A 22,817-nucleotide genomic window follows, 5' to 3' on the forward strand; every position below is an offset into this window, starting at 1 on the left:
GACCACGGATGTGAAAATACAGGACCTGCAGCTGCTGCTCCGGGTCTGCTGCTGTGTGATTGCCCTGGCGTGGAGCTTGGAAGGTGAGTCAAATAATGTTTTTTTTATATGTGTGGTGGTGCTACTGGTTCTGGGGTTGGGCGGGCACAATATTAAATTATATATATATATATATATATATATATATATTATACTCCCACTGAGTGTGTGTGTATATATATATATATATATATATATATACACACACTATAGATAGATTATATATATATATATATATATATAGTGTGTGTGTATATATATATATATATATATATATATAGTGTGTATGTATGTATATATGTGTGTGTGTGTATATATATATATATATATATATATATATATATATATTGTGACACAGTCAGATTAGGAGGTCCCTCTCCTGGGTAGGGGACTCCTTCCTTACACACACACAGCAGCAGGGAAGCAGCACACCAGTCTGGAAGCGAGTACAAGCTGGTCGGCGCCAGTCTTTATTGTGCAAAACAGAAACAACAAAAGAAACCATAAACATAAAACCTAGCCCTGGCTGGGCTCTAACTTTACAGGTGGTTCCCTCACTACCAGAACCTGGCAGGGCCTAATGCCCTCACCAGCAAACAAGGCACAGCACAACACTCACAGTTAGGTTTTCCAGTGTCTCTGAGCAAACTCCCTGTCTGCTCTCCCAGGTGAGACACTCAGCCCTAAACACACTAGGCTTATATTGGCCACTCTCAGGTGGAAAACTAACAAGCCTGTTACCAGGCTGCGAGAACCAAAACCTGGAGTGGCCATGGGTGGAGCCCTCCCTCTCCTCTCACCCACAACCCCAAGGTCCCAAACCGGCTTTTCAAAAAGCCGAAACTCAAGCCTGCTACACTGCAGACTTTCTCCTGGGGGTTTAAAACACAAAAGACAGGAATCTGGGACAAATGTACCTGCCACAGACCACTTTACCAGTGATCCTATCACATATCCCCCCCCTTTATTTCGACCTGTGGGGCGGAACAACTGAAGCCCCCAAACAATGAACGCGTGACAACGTGTCAGCATTGGCCAGCTGGCTTCCTGGCCTGTGTTCCACTGAAAATTTAAAAGTTTGTAACGCCAAGAACCATCTTGTAAATCTCGCATTACTGTCCTTATTTTCAGACATCCACTTCAGAGGGGCATGGTCAATGATCAATTTGAACTTTCTTCTGACCAAGTAGTACCTGAGAGCCTCTAACGCCCACTTTATGGCCAACGCCTCCTTCTCCACTGTGGCATACTTTCTCTGATGTACATTCAACTTTCTGCTAAGATAGAAAATAGGGTGTTCCTCACCCTCCTTGTTCTGGGACAGGACCGCTCCTACACCTACTTCTGATGCATCGGTTTGTACTATGAATTCCCTTTCAAAATTAGGAGTCATCAGGACTGGTTGGGAACACAACGCTACTTTCAACTCCTGAAAAGCTTTCTCTGCCTCAGGACTCCATTCTACCATGACTTTTTGTTTGCCTTTGGTCAGGTCAGTCAGTGGGACTGCCATGGTGGCAAAGTTGGGTATAAACCTCCTGTAGTACCCCGTAATTCCCAAGAAGGCTCTCACCTGCTTCTTATTCAGAGGCCGTAGCCAGTTTTGTATGGCATCAACTTTATTGAGCTGAGGCTTTATCAGGCCTCTGCCAATGGTGTATCCCAGATATTTTACTTCCTCCATGCCTAGACAACACTTTTTTGGGTTGGCTGTCAAACCTGCCTTCTAGATGGAGTCCAACACTGCTTGTACCCTGGGTAAGTGAGACTGCCAATCAGGACTATGAACGACCACGTCATCCAGATAAGCAGCCACATACCATCTATGGGGCCTTAGAATCCTGTCCATCATTCTTTGGAAGGTAGCAGGTGCCTCATGTAGCCCGAAGGGCAACATCTTGTACTGAAACAAGCCCTCTGGCGCTGAAAAAGCTGTGTTTTGTTTGGCGCTCTCGGTTAACAGTACTTGCCAATACCCTTTGGTTAGGTCAAGAGTGGTTAAATACCTTGCCGTCCCTAGTCTCTCAATCAGTTCATCCACTCTTGGCATCGGGTAGGCATCGAATTTTGAAACACTGTTCAACTTTCGGAAGTCATTGCAGAAACGCACACTCCGGTCGGGCTTTGGAATCAACACAATGGGACTTGACCATTCACTATGTGATTCTTCAATAACCCCTAACTCTAGCATATTTTTAATTTCTTTCGACACCAATTCTCTTTGTGCTTCTGGTAACCTATAGGGCTTTAGATTAACTTTAACCCCTGGGTCAGTGATGATGTCATGTTTAATGACTGAGGTTTTCCCAGGTACGTCAGAGAACAGCACCCTATTTCTAATCAGAAACTCCTTGACCTCTTGTTGTTGAATTGCCAACAGGGTTTTTGCCACTGTCACTTCGGGAACTAAGGGCCCTGGACTTACTGGAGGGTCTCGGACGGCCGACAGTACCGTTCTATCTTTCCAGGGCTTTAACAGATTTATATGGTATATCTGTTCCGGCTTTCTTTTCCCCGGCTGGTAAACTTTGTAATTGACCTGCCCCACTCTTTCTAAGATTTCAAGGGGCCCTTGCCATTTAGCCAAAAGTTTATTTTCCACAGTGGGAACCAATACTAACACTCTGTCTCCAGGAGCAAAGCTGTGTAACCGAGCATTGCGGTTGTATACCCTCTGCTGTGCCTGTTGAGCCTGTTCCAGGTGCTCTCTCACTATCGGCACTACCGCAGCAATTCTCTCCTGCATTTGAGAAACATACTCAATCACCGTTTTGTAAGGACTAGACTGCCCCTCCCCTGTCTCTTTGGCAATGTCTAGTAACCCCCTTGGGTGTCTCCCATACAACAAGTCGAAGGGTGAAAACCCGGTGGAGGACTGGGGAACTTCTCTTATGGCCAACAATAAATACGGCAATAAGTTATCCCAATCCCTACCATCCTTGTCGACCACTTTCCTAAGCATGTGTTTTAACGTCTTGTTAAACCTCTCGACCAGCCCATCGGTTTGGGGGTGATAAACCAAAGTTCTTAACTGTTCGATTTTGAACAGGCGGCATAACTCTTTCATGACTTTGGACATAAACGGTGTACCCTGGTCAGTTAGTATCTCCTTAGGTATACCCAGCCTGCTAAAGACATGAACTAGCTCTCTGGCAATGGTCTTGGTTGACGTATTGCGCAACGGGATCGCTTCCGGGTACCTGGTAGCGTAATCCATTATGACCAGAATACACTGGTGTCCCCTGGCAGACTTCATTAAGGGTCCAACCAAATCCATCGCTATTCTTTCAAACGGCACCTCTATAATAGGCAATGGAACTAGTGGACCCTTAAAATGTGGCCTGGGAGCATGATACTGACACTCAGGGCAGGATGCGCAAAAGTCAGATACCTCTTTATGAAGCCCGGGCCAGAAAAACCTCTGCATTATTCACTCAGTGGTTTTCTCTACCCCTAGATGGCCTGCCATTATATGACCATGGGCCAGATCCAACACTGTTCTTCTGTAGGCTTTGGGAACTATTAGTTGTTCCACAACATCTTCCCCATCTTAGTCACCTGATATAACAAATCCTGCCACATTGCCATGTGGGGATAGGACAAAGGACTATCAGGGTCTACGGGTTTACCATCAACTACTTTTACATTCTCCCTGGCTTTTACCAAAGTAGGGTCATTCAACTGCTCCACGGCAAAGACCTCTCTTCTGACCTCTAAATCAGGCAGACGATCACCTGGCCCAACAACACTTCCCACCTCAATGGGAGGCACATCAGTTGGCGGGCCACCATCACGCTCCGCATTCTCTAGTTCGCCAATCATAGTAGAAAAAGGGAATAACCCTGACTCAGAATAAACTCCCTCCTCCACTACATCGACAACCTTCTCAAATGGATCGGGGTTGTTCATCTCTGGAACAAAATGGCTTTCCCACAACTTCCAGAAGTGAGCAAAGTCTCTCCCCAATATTGCATCGTACATCAGACCATGCACCAAACCTACAGAAACGATAGCAGAACCACATGGTGTCTCGATGTTCACCTCGGCAGTAACATAATATCGAGTATCCCCATGTATGCAGGTCACACCAACAGTTTTCCCCTCACGCCGCAAGGGGTTCACCAGCTCAGCTTTTATAAGTGTCACCAAGCTACCAGAGTCTAACAGTGCCTCTACTCGGTTGCCATCTACAGTGAGTACACACATGTGCTTATCAGTCTCAGCCTGCCGGTCAGCCGTACAGGCTATCTGTGCAAAGAACGACCCCCTGCGGTAGACATGAGCAGTATCACATTGCATAGGTTCAGTTGTAAGTGAACAATTAGCGGCAATATGGCCGAAGCCACCACATCGGAAACACTGAGTCATCTTAATGTCTAGTCGTTTACGGGGCAAGAACCTTCCCGGCCTGGCAGGCCTGTCTCCAGGTTCTACACCCTCAGTCTTAGGTACATTCCACCGCCCAGCACCCTTCTCCCCTGGAACAGTCTTATCAGTGTCTGTGGGAGTTCGCCGGTTCGCCATCAGGGCTCGGTGGGGCATACTCATCAGCTCCTCAGCCGCCACATACCTCTCCACCAGCTCGACCAACTGGTCCGCGGACTTAGGGTCTGCATGGCTCACCCACTTGTGCAGAGTCACAGGTAATGATCGCAGGTACCGGTTCATCACGACCCTTTCCACGATCTGTGGTCCTGTCAGCGTCTCGGGCTGTAGCCATTTTGAGGACAGATGGACGAGGTCATGCATCTGTGAACGTGGAGGCTTGTCCTTATGGATCTCCCAGCGGTGGACCCGTTGGGCACGAACAAAGGTGGTGAATCCCAAGCGAGTTAGGATCTCCTGTTTTAGTTTTTTATAGTCCTTGGCATCAGCCAGGCATAAGTCGAAATAGGCTTTTGTGACTCCCCAGACAAAAAAGGTGCCACCAGACTTGCCCACTGCTCCTGGGGCCAACTCTCCCTTTCGGCCATTCTTTCAAATGCGGCGAGATAGGCCTCCACATCATCGCCCGAAGTCATCTTTTGGAGGAAGTGACTGGCTCGTACGGAGTGAGTGGTGGTGGGAGGACCAGTAGTAACATCTCTGGGCCGGGCGACCAGGTGCTGTACCACCTCTCTTATGGCCTGGCTGTTTTCTGCTAAGGCCTGGCGGGTTTCCTCGATGGCGACCTGTTGTTGCCTCTGGGCTGTCTCCAAGGCCAACAGTTGCACCCTGGTGGATTCCTGCTTAGCCCTGGTAGATTCCTGCTGAGCCCAGGTAGATTCCTGCTGAAGTTTGTTCGTCTCCTGCTGAGCTCTGGTAGATTCCTGCTGAGCTGTTGTAGCTTGGAGCAAGGCCTTAATAATGTCCTCCATTTTGTCCTGGGGTGTAGGTTGGAAGCTGAACCTTGCCTCTCTGAGCATTGGCTGACGCCTCCTCTATGGGACTCCAAGGACACAGTGTTATTTCCACACTCACAAATTGGGTGTCTGTCCCTTTAATTGTTAAATGGAAAGTTTTCCTCTCACTGCAACTTCAGTGTGAGTGGATGCCCGCATTCTCCACCATATTGTGACACAGTCAGATTAGGAGGTCCCTCTCCTGGGTAAGGGACTCCTTCCTTACACACACAGCAGCAGCAGGGAAGCAGCACACCAGTCTGGAAGCGAGTACAAGCTGGTCGGCACCAGTCTTTATTGTGCAAAACAGAAACAACAAAAGAAACCATAAACATAAAACCTAGCCCTGGCTGGGCTCTAACTTACAGGTGGTTCCCTCACTACCAGAACCTGGCAGGGCCTAATGCCCTCACCAGCAAACAAGGCACAGCACAACACTCACCGTTAGGTTTTCCAGTGTCTCTGAGCAAACTCCCTGTCTGCTCTCCCAGGTGAGACACTCAGGCCTAAACACACTAGGCTTATATTGGCCACTCTCAGGTGGAAAACTAACAAGCCTGTTACCAGGCTGCGAGAACCAAAACCTGGAGTGGCCGTGGGTGGAGCCCTCCCTCTCCTCTCACCCACAACCCCCAGGTCCCAAACTGGCTTTTCAAAAAGCCAAAACTCAAGCCTGCTACACTGCAGACTTTCTCCTGGGGGTTTAAAACACAAAAGACAGGAATCTGGGACAAATGTACCTGCCACAGACCATTTTACCAGTGATCCTATCACAATATATATATATTTGGATCACTGTTAGGGCCCCCGGTCAAGTTTGTTGCCCAGGGGCCCCCACAGACCTCAATCCGGCCCTGCACATAATGTCCCCCTCTTCACACATAATGTCCCTCTCACAGCAACACAATACTGCCATCCTCACAGCACATAATATCTTCCTCACAGCACAGAATATCTTCCTCACAGCACTACATAATGTCCCTCTCACAGCACATAATGTCCACCTCTCAGCAACGCATACTGCCCCCCTCACAGCAACGCATACTGCCCCCCTCACAGCAACACATACTGCCCTCCTCACACCACAGAATATCTTCCTCACAGCACTACATAATGTCCCTCTCACAGCAACACATACTGCCCTCCTCACACCACAGAATATCTTCCTCACAGCACTACATAATGTCCCTCTCACACCACAGAATATCTTCCTCACAGCACTACATAATGTCCCTCTCACAGCACATAATGTCCCTCTCACAGCAACACATACTGCCCTCCTCACAGCACATAATATCTTCATCACAGCACAGAATGTCCCTCTCACAGCAACACATACTGCCCTCATCACAGCACAGAATATCTTCCTCACAGCACAGAATGTCCCTCTCACAGCACATGTTGTCCACCTCTCAGCAACACATACTGCCCTCCTCACAGCAACACATACTGCCCTCCTCACAGCAACACATCCTGCCCTCATCACAGCACAGAATATCTTCCTCACAGCACAGAATGTCCCTCTCACAGCACATGTTGTCCACCTCTCAGCAACACATACGGCCCCCCTCACAGCAACACATACTGCCCCCCTCACAGCAACACATACTGCCCCCCTCACAGCAACATACACTGCCCCCCTCACAGCAACACATACTGCCCCCCTCACAGCAACGCATACTGCCCCCCTCACAGCAACACATACTGCCCCCCTCACAGCAACGCATACTGCCCCCCTCACAGCAACACATACTGCCCCCCTCACAGCAACACATACAGCCCCCCTCACAGCACAGAATGTTAACCTCACAGCACCACATAATGCCCCCCTCTCAGCACAGAATGTTAACCTCACAGCACAACATACTGCCCCCCTCACAGCACAGAATGTTAACCTCAGAGCACCACATAATGTCCCCCTCTCAGCACATAGGGGCCTATTCCTTATCATTAGTGATAATTATGTTTTAAACTCGCTGCAAGCTTAAAAGATGTTTTGGAGACATTCATTATGCCTCACTCACAAAAGCATCACTTCCTTAAAAACTGCTCTTTTTGCAGAGTCAGCTTTTCGGGATTGTGATACTTTTCCCCTGCAGCTGAGGTATCCACAAGGATTTCCTCACTGCTCCCCCCCCCCTCCCTCACTCTTTATTCCCCGCTGGCTAAAACCCCCTTCCACCGCATGTCCTCTCCTCTGGTGTCCGATCAAGCCCCCCTGCGGGTGTCCGGTGCGGCCCCCCTCCCCCCTGCAGGTGCCCTGCTGCCTCTCCCTCCCCCCTGCTGGTGTCCAGAGCTGCCCCCCCTGCGGGTGTCCGGCGCATCCCCCCCTCCCCCCTGCAGATTCCCAATGCGGCCGCCCTCCTTTCCCGCAGGTGTCCGATGCGGAATGCAGCTGCGAAAATATGCTAATGCCTGGCCCAGCTCAGCCAGCATAAAGACACCCACTGCTGCTTTCTCAATTCCCTCCAATGTTGCTGTTTTGTGTAAACATCGTTACCATCAACGCACCTGCTGTGCTTTTGTTATACCTCCTAGGAAAGGATTTTGGAGAACTCCAGAGAACTTCAGATTTGGGCTTAATATCTGGTGGTGTGAAGAAATACTAGCCTAATTCATCAGGACTATCTCCAACGAGTTCTCACACCACCCACCCAAAACGGTAACCTACCAGGAGGACTCTTATTGCTTCATTTTGCACATTATATGTAATTGTTTTTTATTCTATTTTTATTCCATTTTTATATTCGAAATTCATGAAATAAATACACCTTTTTATTGAGATACCTCTTGTGTGATTCCAAGGTGTTATATACTGTGTGGTACAACACACTATACATCTATCAAGTGGGAGCGCTATCAGTCTCATAAATATTTTTTGGTTTTTAGTTTCGCTGATTATGGTGTATAATCTATTTTCTATGAGGAAGTAAGCTGCACCCCATTTGTTCACTGCGCAAATTTTATTCCCCATATTTTTTCTTTTATAATCATCAACTTAACGCAAAAGAGAAAATAGTTACACTGTAGGTAACTTAGTGCACCTTTGATAGATGTACATGCTACTGTATATGTAGTATTATTGTAATGCTAACGGTGGTTCTTGATTTAACTGGATATAGATAGTCTATAGAATAACTTACAGTTTAGGCGATTACTCTAGGTGGGATTCAATTTTATGTTCGGATTAAGATTCATTAGAAGGTAATGTTGCAGTAGAACAGAGACCAGGTAAAGACATTTTTGTGTTCCTATTGTATGCACATATTATAGGTGGAGATGGCAAAACTGGTCGGCTGATGTTGATGTTTTCTATTAGCAGTTTCTTAGTTTACCCACCTGGGTTTCCCAGTAGAAGTTTTTGTGATTTACTCTATTAAGTGCTGAGTCTTCTCTTTTAAGAAGACAGGGAAATGCCCAGTAACAAGAATGTAAGTGAATACGTCATATGCGTTTCGTCTGTGTTAATCCAGACTTCTTCAGAGAATGACAGTTGGTGGAATAACATTACAATGTGAGAGAGTAATTCTTGAATGGCTCATTGGGCTAACATCAGGATGTGATGTTTGCCAAGTTAATGGTTAATGTATCTTTGTGACAACAGAGTTGATAGGGCAGCTGTCCTTCATTAGTTATAAGACCACATAAAATTTACCAGTATTTCAGCTGCTTTTCTTTCATTTTCAATGTAAAGTACATTGAGTGTTTTTTCTTTTTTATATTACCACAAAAGAAATATCTATATTTGCGTACACAGCTCAGCAATGCCCTTTGTAGTGACTAGTTCTACTGCCACAAAAAAAGTGTTCATCCCATTGTCATTTTATGGAATTTGCTGGTTGGTTCCTCTTTAGGCATGCAGGGAGTATTTTGATTTTGTCTGTCCATGATCATAGCAAGGAGGGGATCCCTTTGTCTCTGAAGATTAGTTTTGGCCTCATGAACTCCCTGTGTATAGAATATTAGGACTTCTCAAGGCATAATAACTTTAAAAGTAAACAATGCGTAGTAGAATGTTGTCAACACAGTTGACATTCTTACACTGAGCATTGTTTAATTTCACATTTTCCCAGGCTGGTGTGAGAGGCAGCATTTTCAGGTATGAAACTCAAAGCCCATCCATAACTGGGCTATAATCCTAGCCGCAAGGAGTACAAATCTTATTGAATAAAAATATACAAGAATCAAAAAAAAAAAAAAGCTATACGAGTTTATGTGATTACTGAACCAAGTATTCTTTTTACTTTAAAATCTTACTTTTGTCTTCTGCTTAATGCTCAATAATTCAAACAGGTACAACTCAGTTTCTCTGAAGATCAGGTCCGTCCTGGAGAAAAGGTGAAGCTTAAGGTTACAGCAGAGTCTGGATCCTGGTGCTCTGTGCGATCTGTGGATAAAGGTTTCTTACTTCATGCACCTCATGAGGAAATATCATTACCAAGAGTTTTGGTAAGGTTAGATTTATACTTATACTATGGTTAAAAATAAGTATTATGGCTCATCATTCCTTTTTTCAAAACATTCATTACCTAATGTGGTCTTCTGGTAATACTTTTATTTAATTAGCCAAAATATTTGGAGAATCTGAGCGGGATGTACTAAAGCTGGAAATTTGGCCAAAACTTAGAAAAAGAAGTTTTCTCAGTTTTGGCTGCATTCCCTTATGTACAAAACTCCAGAATGCAATAAATTCCGGAACTTTGACCCGTTGCCCAGTAGAAGACTATGAGCTTCTTTTCGCATTTGCTTCTGAGAGGGATCCATTAGGAAACCTGTCCCCCGGTCCCATGCATCACGCACTATTCTGCGCAATCACAGAAGGACTCCTGGGTCATAAATCCAGAAGTCCTTCTATCGCAAAGGACAACTATTATCGGGAGAGCTGCACTTTTTCTAGGTACATACCAGCATTATTAAAGCCAGTGTGTCCCCAATAAGTTGCGGGATGTATCACATCCACGATGCGATGCTTAATACTTTCCACCCTATAAAAGTGAATGGTTCACCTGATTTCTGGATTTTAAGTTGTAAAGCAGACTCCATCAACTTTACAACTTTTTGGCCTATTCTGCATTGAAGATGATTTTACTTGAATAAGAACACCTGCACACTTTCTTTCTGGATTACACAACAACCTCCCACAGTTCCAAAGCGACTCACTCCAATGGCTTAAGAACCTGAAAAGTTGAAAAAGTGCACTGCTTAATGCAGTGTGTGATGACTGGCATGCTGCCACCCAGCTATCAGGAGAGAGTAGCTTCAGGATCTCTGACAGGGTAACTGTGTGTATATGTCACTATGCTGGGTTGAGTACACGGTCCCAGCAGTTGGAATCCTGACAGTGAAAATTCTGGCTCCGGAATCCCATCAGTCAATATCCTGAAGCATGTTGGTGAGTATTCTAACCCTTACTCTAACCCTTCCCATAACCCTAATCCACTCCTCCAACAGTCTAACTCTAACCACCCACTCCCACAGCATAACCCTAACACACACCACTTGCAGTCTAACCTATCCCTCCCCCTAGTGCCTAAACCTTAACACTAAGGGATCTATTTGCTAAGCTGTGTTAGGAGATAAAGTGGACGGTGATAAGGTACCAGCCAATCAGCTCCTAACTGCCATTTTTCAAACACAGCCCGTGTCATGGCAGTTAGGAGTTGATTGACTGGTACCTTATTACTGTTCACTTTATCTCCTAACACAGCTTAGTAAATAGACCCCTAAGCCTAATACATACCATCGGGATTCCGCAGCCGGTATTCTAACCGTCAGGATCCTGAGCACCAGGATGCTGACTATATCCCATTTTGCCAATTGAAAGAAGCTAGTTTAGCCCTAAATACAATTTAGGGGAAGGTTTCTGACTTTAGTATACTTGTTTTACTATAAATTGTATCAGACAGGCGCTAAGGGATATAAAAAAAAAAAAAATGTAAAAATAATAGAAGCAAATTAAATATCTTGAAAGCATAGAATATATATTTAAATAAAATTTTAAAGGTAAAATGTTTAAGCTCTTTTATTGAAAAGATGGTAGAAGTGGCGCTGGCAGAATAGTCCTTATTGCCGCACGTATACTGAGCACACTGCTACCCCTAACTAGCCCTCACTTACCGCTAGACCACGTCCGGTCTTTGCTTTGGTAGATGCGGTATAGTGCCTTGGCAATGTCCCGTGTTGTTTCTCCATCTCTGCTCCGGTATCCTTCGCGTCCACGGCGCTCGATAATGACGTCAGATGCCGGGCAGGTGTAATGTCGCGGCTCCCGATACATTAGCTCGATGTCTCTAATAGAGATGCTGCCTCCGTTCTTCAATCCAACACGTTTCACACACAGCATGCTCAGTATACGTGCGGCAATAAGGACTATTCTGCCAGCCCCGCTTCTACCATCTTTTCAATAAAAGAGCTTAAACATTTTACCTTTAAAATTTTATTTAAATATATATTCTATTTTTTCAAGATATTTAATTTGCTTCTATTATTTTTTAATTTTATTTATATTCTTATTTATATCCCTTAGCGCCTGGCTGATACAATTTATAGATACTTTCATAGTGGTAAACGGGCTGCTTTTTTCCCTTATCTCACAAGCGCAGACAACTGTTTTTTAAATACCAATACTTGTTTTACTGTTTGTTTATACACTTGCTTTTCCGGTGGCCTTTTCTGTTACAGTTATACTTGCCTACCCTCCAGATTTGGTCGGGAGCCTCCCGAAAATCGGGTGCAGCTCCCGACCTCCCGAGAAGACAGGCAAGTCTCCCGGCAGCCGCCCGCTCCCCCGGAATTGCAAGTAAATCCCAGGCATCAGGGGGCCTGTGACGCGATTCACAGGCCGAATCGCGTCATTTTGGCCCTGCCCCCTGCTTCACAATGCTGGGATTATCGGCATTGTGTAGCGGGTGCGGGGCCAAAATGACGTGATCGCATGGTCACACCCACAGTTCCGCCCACAAGTGCCGGCCACACCCCCCCTCACCCCTCCCCCCGTTTTGCCGATCTGGCTGCCCCCTCCCGGGCAAAATCTGATACCTACCCCAGAGGAGCGCGGGAACTGCAAGTACTGTGTTTATTGATGTTAATAGGGTGTAAGTGGCCACCCAAGCATTTCCATTGTCTTGGCGTGCTCATTTCATTGTGAATTATTTATTATTTATAATGTACTTGTTTGGATCCCCTCTTTCCTTTTTTCGAGCTACAGATTTGTCCTTACACATCTTTGATGCAGTCATGTCAAAAAGCTCCTCTCCGCGTGTCAGGTCCCATGAGACTCTGCTACAACCCTTGTACAGTATATCTGAGTGCAGCTGATTCTCTGAATCTGTATATGGTAACGGCCGCAGCTTATTTCATTACAAGTTCCGTTGTGCTTCATATACAGACTCAGGTGCACAGAGATATACAAGTGTCACATATCACTCATGCCATAGAGCACTGTGTGACGTTTGGAGGCTAGATGTATGAGGACACATCTGTGTATGCACTTTACTATAAGTTTAGAGAACACAGTGAAGTCTTATTACATGGTAATGGATGTTCTACAGCTTATTGTCTTATCTTTTATATTACTGAAAGCATTTCTTGAAAGTGTGCTCCCAAAGGTATAGCCAGTTAGGCTTGGCAAAAAGAAAGGGATGTGTCTTGTGTTTAGAGGTGATACAGATGCAGCTGTCAGAAATATAGAAGGATGTGCATATCCCCCCGCAAAACAATGTAGGAACACGAGTACTTGACTGCAGATATGTTGACCAAATCTGAAATATTCAATATAATATATAAATAAATAAGTCACAATAAATTCCAGTGAATTCAGAATTTTTAAAATGAGCAAATAAAGTATGTAATCGGTGGTCAGTAATAGGTAGTGTTTGATTGCCCAATAGGGATAGTAGTCTTAAAATAATTACCCATTGGAAAGATCTACGAGTTAATAAGTCTTGCATCCAGATGAACAGGGGATGAAACACAGACTTGATAATAGATAAATCTGGGGCTATGATGGAGTCAAGAACCGGCATTGTATCCAAGGTTTCCCTATGAGCAGCACGTCTTCATTGAAATGTATTCGCCACTGCACAGTGAATGAGAAACCCGGTGCTCTCCAGCTGTCCAGGTGAAGGGAGCTGTCTCCCAGTATTCGGACCTAGATAGAGCGATACAGTAGAAACATTTTTGATTCACCCGGTGGCGGTGATGTACGACGTATCTCATTCCGTATGATGCATCCCGCCACTCTTCGCATACATGCCAGCATTATTCACTCGGTTAAAAGTGGTCCTTTGTGAATGACGGACTTTTGGGTCTAAGACCCAGGAGAGACCCGCTGGTGGCCATCTGTGCATGCGCAGAAGGCCACGTGCCAGCAGGGACATCGCAAATAGAAGCCCACAGGCTTCTAATGGACAATGCCATCTGACGATGGCGTTGCCCACCGCATCAAAGTCCTGGAATGTATTGCATTCTGGCCTGATGCATTTGAGAAATGCGGTCAAATCCCCGAAAGTGTCATTTTCAGAGGTTTGACTGCATCTCTGAAGTTAGTGCATCCTGCCCCTGGGCACAGGTTGTAGCTGATGTTTAGGTTTTAATGGGGGCTGCACTTTAATGCTATATATAGAGCTAAATGAAGCGATGCTTCTCTCAGAGACATAACACCATTTTTTGGATGGCGTTTTATCTCCTGTCACTGGAGAAAAACAGGGAAGACAACAATGCTCTTCCTGCTTCCTCCGTTGGACCCTGCTCAGTGCATGCGCCGGGTTCATGCTTACGTACGGTGCCGTCTTTTGTAATAGCAAACGTCACAGCAGCCACGTTTTCTCCTTGCTAGGACTTACCTTTATCACATGGTCTGTTCCACCAGGAAATTTACATATAAATGCGGAGAGTAAAATGTGAGAAAAAACGTTAATTATGAATTGGCTTCTGCATGTTTTACTAATAAGAGCCCTATATTACTGGTGGCCAGTTCAAAAGAAATTGTATATAGTTTATTTATTTTTTTATTGTAAACACTAACATTGCACAAATTTATTTCTGCTATCATCTTGTGCACAGTCAGATGGTTTAACAGAAACCCTACGTTCACAAATATCTTACCAACATCTACTTTTTATATATGAACCTGTAACGCTCCAATGCCAAGAAAATGAGACCGCTTTACATCGTAATATGGATTTCCGATTAGATGCTTCCTCTTTGTTTTTGGTATGTCAAAACTGTATTTATTTCCTTTTATGTTTCATGTACTGTACAGTATGTCAGTTTTTTTATCTGCTGTTTATAAAAGTCTCCAGCTAGTAACACAGTGTTTTATCTTGACATTTATATTCATCACAGAGATGAATTTTAGACCCACCCATTTGCAGCACGCCACTAAAGTCCGCAAGGTTCATGCAAAGTGGTCTCACATGCATATCTGATATATTTTACCTCATTATCACTGGCATACCATTAACACATACCACTGACTTGATGGATAAACATATGAAAGTACCATTCTTACAAAAGTATAGCATATTATTATTTCTAGAGATGAGCTGTTCTGTTTAGCTGAAAACCGAACACACCCGAACTCTGGGGCTTCGAGTCGAACCGAGTCTCGGCTTGGGAACCCGGATCTAAAAACTAAATATTGGGTTATGGATTGCATGTAAGCAAGTCCAAATTGCATGGTTCTGGCTTTTTTATCAATTTTACAGTACTCCAAAACCAAAACCGAGCCAGAGCACTTAAGGATGATTTTGCCAAAACCAAAATCATTACATTTGAGAGCAGTGGCGTCCCTCCCCTCTTGGACATCCGGGCCGGGGAGGGTTATAGTGTGAGCGGCGAAGCCAAGCGTCCAGGAAAGGGGGCATGGCCTCAAGTGCAGGGGGCATGACCTCACGCACCCAAAACCCCCCCATTTTAGTAACTCAGGGGTGTCCCGGAGGTGTGGACTGCCCCCGGGGACTACTCTGTTTGCAGTGCCAGCTCCCTCACTGTGTTAGAAGTTGGCACTTTGCTGTCACCCCTCGGCGGGTAACACCCGGGTGCGGCCTGCACCTCCCATACTGCCCTTGTGATGCCAGTGTTTGAGAGCGGTTTTGCCAAACACAAAACCAAGACACTGGGGTCTGCACACATCTCTAATTATTTCCCAGTGTAATGTATAAGGATATAGATAAAATTGAGGTGTTCATTGACTACAAAAATATACATGTTTAAAGGTCCAGTGGTTTATGTAAGACACATCCTATTGTACTGGTATGTGCATCAGCACATGGAAAATTCTAAAATTTACAGTGTAAAATTTTAAATGAATCATTAAGATTTTAAAATGTGGTTCTGGCAATAGAGTAGTTGACTTTCATGTGCCTTATTTTCAGTGCTTTGAATTGCGATTTGATTGTGTGCTATAGTCAGTATGAACTTTTTATAACTCCGGGAGACATCTCAGAGGACGACTTAAGTGGCCAAGGTGGGGAGCTGGCAATATGTGTCATTAGGCTTTACTCTCCACAATAATTCCGGGATCATGCAGCAGGGTTAAAATGATGTCGCAAATTACATCATCGTACCCCATGTTCCATCCATTTTACAAGTGAGTGGGTGGGGTACAGAAGTGAGATCTAAAGTCCTGGGTTTCTGTGGAAACTCCCTCAAATTCAGGAGTCTCGCAGATGTTTGGGAACAGTAGGTAAGTACGATTATATTATATATGAAAGGAGCCTTAATAACATATTTGTTTATTCCTGAATCCTGATGTAGCTGCTATTGTTTACTGAACAAAATACTGTACTGAATATAAAACTAGGACAATCCATGACAAATGCTGTAGTTTACTTTCTTGGCATCTGTAGAATACAATATTTATGTGTCTACTTAAAAGTATTTGCTATATTTAATTTAACTAATAAAGTTTTTTGTTCTTTTATAGATGCAAAATCTAGTCGTTTTTACCAATACTCGAATAACAAAACCAGCGATCTGTGTTCCACAAGGGTTCACAGGCCGCTCTGCATTGAGTCAAAAAAAAGTTAAAAGCACTAAAGGTAAATACAAATTTATGTACTAAACATTATATATTTAAATTGGGCCAGTTGAAGGGGAAACTTTACAGACATAAATAAATAATATTTTGTTACTCTAACAATTTATTGTCTTCTACAGTACATGCATTTTTAAGTGATAAAAAATGTTTAGTGACCCATTGGTTTTACTATTTCATCCTAAACCATAAACTAATGAGAAATACCTACAGTATGCAGACAAAGTGATTGGAGAAAGAGGTTACAGTCCAGAGTATTGGAATAAATTAATTTTAATCAGGCTTGGTGGTAAGAAAGCAGAGCACAACTTCGTCAAAAGCCAAAGAAGGTCAATTAAATGATCGATGTGGCACCCACTCTGGGGAGAATCATCCCCACCTCTTAATTGGCCTAGTACTTTTCCCTCCATAGGATGGCAACCAGATCCTCACTTTGAGGTAGAAAATAAGACACCAATATCAAAGGGGAAGTGCTGCTTAATCACTATTGTTCCAAAAATGGCTACTGAAGAGCACCAGTTTCCCACCAATGCCATGTTGAAAGAACCACCCAAAAGTGACTTTATTCAAGCTCTCAATAAATAACACCAGGCCTTGTCCAGCTAAATGGACTCCATCAGGCTTGTAGAATGTCACCTCCCTTTACTTTAGCTTTGGGTAATTGCAGACACAGGACTGCATAGAAGAGCGGCACTAGGAGGAGTCAGTACACGAATGCTGTCCTGAGTACACACGCTGGTGATCCAGAAGCAGGCACAGGAGAATGATACTTGGAGTCAGTACACAGATGCTGTACTGAGTACACAGGCTGGTGATCCAGAAGCAGGTACAGGAGAATGACACTTGGAGTCAATATACGAATGCTGTACTGAGTACACACGCTGGTGATCCAGAAGCAGGCACAGGAGAATGACACTAGGAGTCAGTACACAGATACTGTACTGAGTACACATGCTGGTGATCCAGAAGCAGGCACAGGAGAATGGCACTAGGAGGAGTCAGTACACAGATGCTGCACTGAGTACACACGCTGGTGATCCAGAAGCAGGCACAGGAGTGACACTTGGAGTCAGTACACAGATGCTATACTGAGTACACATGCTGGTGATCCAGAAGCATGCACAGGAGAATGACACTTGGAGACAGTACATGAATGCTGTACTGAGTACACATGCTGGTGATCCAGAAGCAGGCACAGGAGAATGACACTTGGAGTCAGTATACAGATGCTTTACTGAGTACACACGCTGGTGATCCAGAAGCAGGTACAGGAGAATGACACTTGGAGTCACTACACAGATACTGTACTGAGTACACACGCTGGTGATCCAGAAGCAGGCACAGGAGAATGACACTTGGAGTCACTACACAGATACTGTACTGAGTACACACGCTGGTGATCCAGAAGCAGACACAGGAGAATGACACTTGGAGTCACTACACAGATACTGTACTGAGTACACGCGCTGGTGATCCAGAAGCAGGCACAGGAGAATGACACTTGGAGTCAGTACACAGATGCTATACTGAGTACACACGCTGGTGATCCAGAAGCAGGCACAGGAGAATGACACTTGGAGTCAGTACACAGATGCTGTACTGAATACACATGCTGGTGATCCAGAAGCAGGCACAGGAGAATGACACTTGGAGTCAGTACACAGATGCTGTACTGAGTACACATTCTGGTGATCCAGATGCAGGCACAGACACAGGAGATTTATAACTAGAGTTTCAGCACACAGACAGGTGCTGAAGTAATCACTGGAGAAGTCTGACGTTGATTAGTGCTGAAGTTGTTAACTGGAGTTAGCACACTGACAAGTACAGAAGAAATCACTGGAGAAGTCTGATGCTGACTAGCATTGGTAGGAATCACTGGAAATAGATAGCATACAGTCAGGATCAAATCCATACACTAAGACAGTGGTTCTCAAACTCGGTCCTCAGGACCCCACACAGTTCACGTTTTGCAGGTCACCCAGCAGTGGCACATGTGTAATCATTACTCAATGACACATTTTAAAAGGTCCACAGGTGGAGCTAATTATTTCACTTGATTCAGTGTGGATACATGGAAAACATGCACTGTTTGGGGTCCTGAGGACCAAGTTTGAGAACCTGTGCACTAGGATATAACACTGATAGGAAGGAAAGTGGAACCTGGAAAGCTGCAACAGCTAGTAATCACTGGGAGTAGCGAAGTTGAACAGCAGCTTCCTGTTCCTGGAGTCAGACTAAATACCCTATGGTAGCAGTCCATTGAGAGGATAGTGTTGGCTGAAAGCAACCAATGCTACCATTGGGTAAAGGGCTAATCAGGTGATGTAGATTGTCATGGCTGCGTCCATGAAGGTAACCGCAGGAACCAGATCATGGAGCAACACATGGGTGTCCTAGCAGACCCTGGGGAGAATACTCAGCATGCCACCTGCCGCTGAACCCAACGTCTGACGTTCTAAATATCAGGGGAAGCCAGTGCAGTGGTGAGTAGCGGCTGATCCCAGGCCGCATCCTGACACCTACCTCCTAACAACTGAGGGTCTTTTTTAGTTAGCAGGTACCTACTAGCACAATAGTAGGTATTGTAGTAAGTTCTAAAATGGCCACCAGGACTGGGTGGATCGGGTAGGTCTCCAAGAGAGCTGACTGTAGACTAATACACATCAGGGTGGTCAAAGAATCAAGTAAGGAGTGGCACCCCATGAACCAAGCAGCAAGACGGGAAGGGGAGGCTGCGGTCACAACACTCCCCCCCCCATAATGGTGGGTGGGAGTGTGGTATTGTATTACATCATAGGCTACGATCCCCTCCTCTCAACAGCGAGGGCAACTGATATAAAAAGCCTGGAAGCCTCATCCAGGTCTAGGTCGGTGGGTCATTGTGATGTGGATGTGGCATCACAAAGTGTGGCACTTAGACAAGAAGAGAAAAGGTGAGAAATTAAACTAGAAAAAGGGATTGGGGAAAATACAGAAAAGGGGGAAGGGGAAAGAACTGAGAAGAGATAAAGAACAGAAAGAAAAGTGGCAAAAATGAAGTTAACAAGAAATGTGAAAAACTAAAACAGTGCAAAAAGAATACACCCAGAGCGGTGATATACAAAATTAATTGAGAGAAGTTGTAAAGCATTAAAAATCAAACAGTAACACACGTAGCCAGTCTGTGTCCTGGTGGATCAGTACTGGAAAACAAAAAGATGGTTCCTCTTTATAAACTATTACTCCTCCCACTAATGTCCCCATAGGCTAACTAGTAGTTTCAAATAAAATTGACTACCATAAACTATATTAATCCTTGCAACCCTGAAACAACTTGATTTCTAACTTGACTGGGCTAAAAATACAGTATCCTCAGACTTAAATAAGTGTTTATACTTATACGGTCTACTGTAATTCCAATTTAAATATATTCTCATGCAACAATAATATAAAAGTCAATATACTGTAGCAAAATATAATTTAAATGAGTTGCAATCTCTTTACGAACCTTAACGTCTTTTCACTTGATTTCCATCTGTGCTGGGAATAATTTTTAAACTTGTTACCTTTGCTTGAAGTTTACATTTTGTTTTGATTTATACACACTTAGGGTATATATTATTATTTTTTTATATTTTTTTTATTATTATTATAAAGCAATACAAAAATAATCCTCAAGATGGCACGCAATGCATTCACAGTTGTCTGTTTGCGCACGTGCACTGCGATACATACGCATGCGCAGAATGCAACAATTGGCCAGCTGAGTATGCTTTTACATGAGGAAATAGATTTTGTATTTTATTGTAATACTTTTGGGCATGTCATTATATTGAAGGTGTCTCTTCCTCCATTTTGTATTTTTATTGTATTATTTATGTGCTTTTCTAATTTGTCTAATGTTGACTGATCGTTACCTAAATTCTAAACATAATTTATAAACCTATAAACATGCTAACTGCAGACATACAATATCGGCTGATCCAAGATGTGCTGCAAGATATTACATCTTATTTCCGGGTGTGAGTTATCACAGGATGCAGTAAGATACACATGTTACTTAATTTATTTGTTTATTTCATTTACTGTCACTTAATTCCTTCTTCCTTTCACCTATCAATTAATATTTCATTCATTTTCCAAGAAAAAGGTCAAGAGCTGAAGAAGCCTCACACAAGAGGATACTTCCCAGACACCTGGTTGTTTGATTTAGTTCCTGTGGGGTACGTATTCCTCTGTTCTAGCTGTCATACGATGTCTAGCCTTATTACTGTGGTTGTTACTGTACAGTGTGTAACATATAATTGCTCAAAGCAACATGAGATGCAAAGGCTCATGTAGAACAATGCACGTTTTTTTCTGCTGCTCTTGTGCACCAGCTGGTGACTTGAATGCATTTTGCTATTACGACAGGTCAGTGGCATAAATTCATCCCAGATGCCCGGAGGCAAATTATAATTTGGTGCCCCCCCGTCACAGCCGCTGACACTGTAATGTAGCAATTTGCATGCAAACAGGCTATAGATAGTCAGCAGATGATGGTCTGACATGGAGCTCTCCACTAATGTATGGTGGCTTCTCAGGTGTCGGGAAGAGGTGCCATGTATTGGCCGGCCGTGACGGTACACTCCAGGGTACATAGTTACAGCCCTAAGTGGGGTGAATATGTTGAGGACAATGGAGGAGGTGCCCCTTCAGAGCTGGAGCCCAGCGGCAGGCGCCTCCATTGTCTCCCATAGTTCTGCCCCTGTGACAGGTATCAATGCATAACTGTTAATCAAAATGCCTAAAGGTCTGGGATGAGAAATACAGAGACTGAGGAATTTGATGTAACCTTTTCCAAATATCTTACTCTTAAGCAGGGTACACACTAGATGACCTGTGTACCCAGCCGACGGAAGATCATGCGACGCTTGACATATCATGAGGTCCGTACACATCTCACGATTTGGTGAATGATTGCACGTTTTTACTGTTCCCCCACTGCATCCAAATACATGGGTTTATGAGTCACATACTCAGATTGAGCATCATGTTCAGAAGATCTGAGGATGCGACAGACGACACCGCAGGAGCGCGCAGAGTGCGTACACACTGGACGATTGAATTGATCCATTTGAAAACAACAACTCATTCAAAAAATGGTCTAGTGTATACCGAGCTTAGAGGGCCACTGATGACAAACATGCTAGTGACTACAGATGAATTAATCCCATGTGGTATGGATTGTGGAACTATTCTAAAAACAAGTAAATAATTATTTGGTCATATATATATTAGGTGTGTTGCACTGAAATGTGTTTATTGAATTTAATCTGAAATTGCTGATGTCCAGGTTGCCTACAGTCTGAGATGTGAATGCATAGGGAGTAATATAGTAATACAGTGAGCAAGATTCCTCAATTTTATCAGAGCACGGATCAACATTTCCTTCTCTAAGCAACAATATACTGTAGTTAATTACTGTATCATAACAATAAAATAATTAACTGTCCCTGGAATATACTGTATGATGACATCTTATAAGACTTCTAAGATGCTTTCAACAGTGCTGGGGTTTGTCCCTGGAACACTGGAGCATTAAATGAAACTTGGCTATATTTTTACTTCCAAAGCAGCTGAAGAGCCACTTGTGGCTTAAACCTAGGAAATTGACATAGATACAAAATAAAGATAGAAATGAAAGTGAAAAACACACGCACTTGAAACACACACAAAAAGCAATTTGACAACAATACTTCTGATGCTAAGGAGGAGATTCATGAAACCTTTTAAAGAGGAAACGTGGAGCAAACAATCGGACTCCAGATATCATTTATAGACTGTTCTAGATAAATGATAACTAATCACCAGTTTGGATATGAACAGCCCATTGCAATGTATAGCTTATTGTAACTAATAGAGAGGGGTTATGCTCTTTTGTTTGATCGCTTCTCTGCTAAAAATGATCATCCAAACACTGAGTAGCCCATGTTCTAGGCTAGGGATGCCGGGTCCAGGGGTAGCCGCGCTCTGTGCCGCCTGGGTGATGGTCGCCCCCTCTAGTTGCGGCGAAGCCGCACGTGACCAAAAATGGGGGTGTGGTCTAATATCAAAGACCACCCCCCCCATAATGACGTTATTTGGGGGTGTGCCCGCATGGCACACCTCCCGTGTAACATCAGGCTGGAGAGAGCCCAGCTCTTCGTCACTAGCTGGACTTCACCCAGCCCTCTCCCGGCACTGAATGGATGCCATGTGCATGAACACAGCAACCATTCAGACTACGGGGTCCGGCACTGCCGCATAGCTGCGGTGGTGGGGGTACCCAACCTCCCAACCAACAGTAAAAAGGTAGACAATATCTATATAGAAATGGTAGACAGTCAATAGATCGA

General features: G+C 44.2%; 1 protein-coding gene across 2 annotated transcripts in view; it reads left to right on the plus strand.

The window, feature by feature from the left end:
• Window positions 1-22,817, plus strand: part of LOC148518862 (alpha-2-macroglobulin-like) — a 167,906-nt gene that overhangs the window by 84,066 nt on the left and 61,023 nt on the right. The window contains exons 15-18 of one of the 2 annotated variants that reach the window (XM_088476976.1): window positions 9,714-9,869; window positions 14,484-14,633; window positions 16,348-16,462; window positions 20,585-20,663. In XM_088476976.1, coding sequence (XP_088333102.1) covers window positions 9,714-9,869; window positions 14,484-14,633; window positions 16,348-16,462; window positions 20,585-20,663 — 500 coding nt within the window. The remainder of the gene's footprint in view (window positions 1-9,713; window positions 9,870-14,483; window positions 14,634-16,347; window positions 16,463-20,584; window positions 20,664-22,817) is intronic. The other variant, XM_088476977.1, reaches the window with a different exon arrangement.

The sequence above is a fragment of the Taudactylus pleione genome, unplaced genomic scaffold (assembly GCF_031769625.1).
Source record: "Taudactylus pleione unplaced genomic scaffold, aTauple2 ptg000198l, whole genome shotgun sequence".
Classification (NCBI taxonomy): domain Eukaryota; kingdom Metazoa; phylum Chordata; class Amphibia; order Anura; family Myobatrachidae; genus Taudactylus; species Taudactylus pleione.